This window comes from Apium graveolens, chromosome 6, assembly GCF_009905375.1.
Source record: "Apium graveolens cultivar Ventura chromosome 6, ASM990537v1, whole genome shotgun sequence".
Taxonomy (NCBI): Eukaryota; Viridiplantae; Streptophyta; class Magnoliopsida; order Apiales; family Apiaceae; genus Apium; species Apium graveolens.
Window position 1 is genome coordinate 22,256,937 of NC_133652.1, and position 1,300 is coordinate 22,258,236.

Here is a 1,300-nt window from a genome sequence, read left to right on the forward strand (position 1 = left end):
TTTTGTTTGACATTTACTGTTTTATGTAAAACATGTAATAGATACACCAGAAATTCCCATTAAAACCATTATCCCGCTGATCAACAATGAGCACAACCACATAGTGGGGTACAAAAAAGCGTGAAGAGGGAAGCAAATAGCAATTGAGGAAGTGTATGGCAGTTGGGCTACAATATACCAAGCTCTACCCATGTTCCTCGCAACCATTATGAAGACAAATCCTGGAACCATTGTTGAGATCGATGTTGTCCCTCATGCTAAGGAGCGGGGCACCTCCGTCTGCAAGCGGATTTTTTGGTCTTTAAAGGCAATGATGGACGGCTGGCAACATGCACGTCCTATGATTTCAATAGATTGGACATTCTTGAAAGGAAGATATAGGGGCAAGCTGCTTATTGCTATGGGTGTTGATTCGAACAACCACCCGTTCCCTCTCTGTTATGGCTTGGTTGATGAGGAGACGTACGAGAACTGGTCTTGGTTTTTGCAACGACTTCAAAGACATGTATGTCGGCAACGAACTGGCGTCTGCATCATTTCTGACCGTGCTGCCAGCATTATCTCCGCCCTACGAGAGCCTCAAAACGGTTTTGCTGAGCCACTCGGCATCCATAGATTCTGTCTCCTCCATGTAAGAAGTAATTTTTGCAGTCATCACCCAGGTGGTGAACTAAAAAAAATAATGTGGAAAGCTGGAAGAACCACACAAGTCTCAAAGCATGACGCATATATGTCAAAGATTGGTGAAATTTCCCCCACCGCCCTACAATATCTTGCTACAATACCCGTGGAGAGGTGGACACTTTCCCACGATAGTGGTGTTCGCTACGGTCAAACAACCACAAACATGCTTGAGGGCTTCAACGGCAACATAAGGAGGGCTCGTTTTCTTCCAGTAACAGCAATGATGGAGTACCTCTTTTACAAGGTGGTCACAATTGTAGATAAACATCGAAACATAGTGGATGACGGTCTACAAGAGGGGCAACATTTTTGTGCACGTTCTGCCGCTATGTTAGCTAAAATTCGGAGAAGGCAACAGGACATATAGTTATTACTTTCCATCATCTCCGTGGGATTATGAAAATACTAACACATCAGTACACAACTGCAAAGAGGACGGTAAAGGGAGGTAAAACCCAGGTTGTCAACCTCAATGACCGTACGTGCACCTGTGGAAAATGGGCGACCCATCACATGTTGTGCTCCCATGCAATGGCAGGTTGTATAACACATGGATTGAGTTGGGAGCATTTCATCGATCATTTCTATAAGAACCAAACAATGCAGGACTTGTACA

The 1,300-nt window shown here is 44.4% G+C and overlaps 1 protein-coding gene across 1 annotated transcript; it reads left to right on the forward strand.

The window, feature by feature from the left end:
* The first annotated feature begins 208 nt into the window (after positions 1-208).
* LOC141664748 (uncharacterized) lies at positions 209-1,051 on the forward strand. The gene has a single exon (XM_074470702.1). It carries the CDS (start codon positions 209-211, stop codon positions 1,049-1,051), a length of 843 nt encoding a protein of 280 aa, XP_074326803.1.
* The last annotated feature ends 249 nt before the right edge of the window (positions 1,052-1,300 follow it).

Bases quoted from the DNA above. Each gene is read 5' to 3' on its own strand.
- LOC141664748 (XM_074470702.1), top strand. From the start codon at position 209: ATGAAGACAAATCCTGGAACCATTGTTGAGATCGATGTTGTCCCTCAT.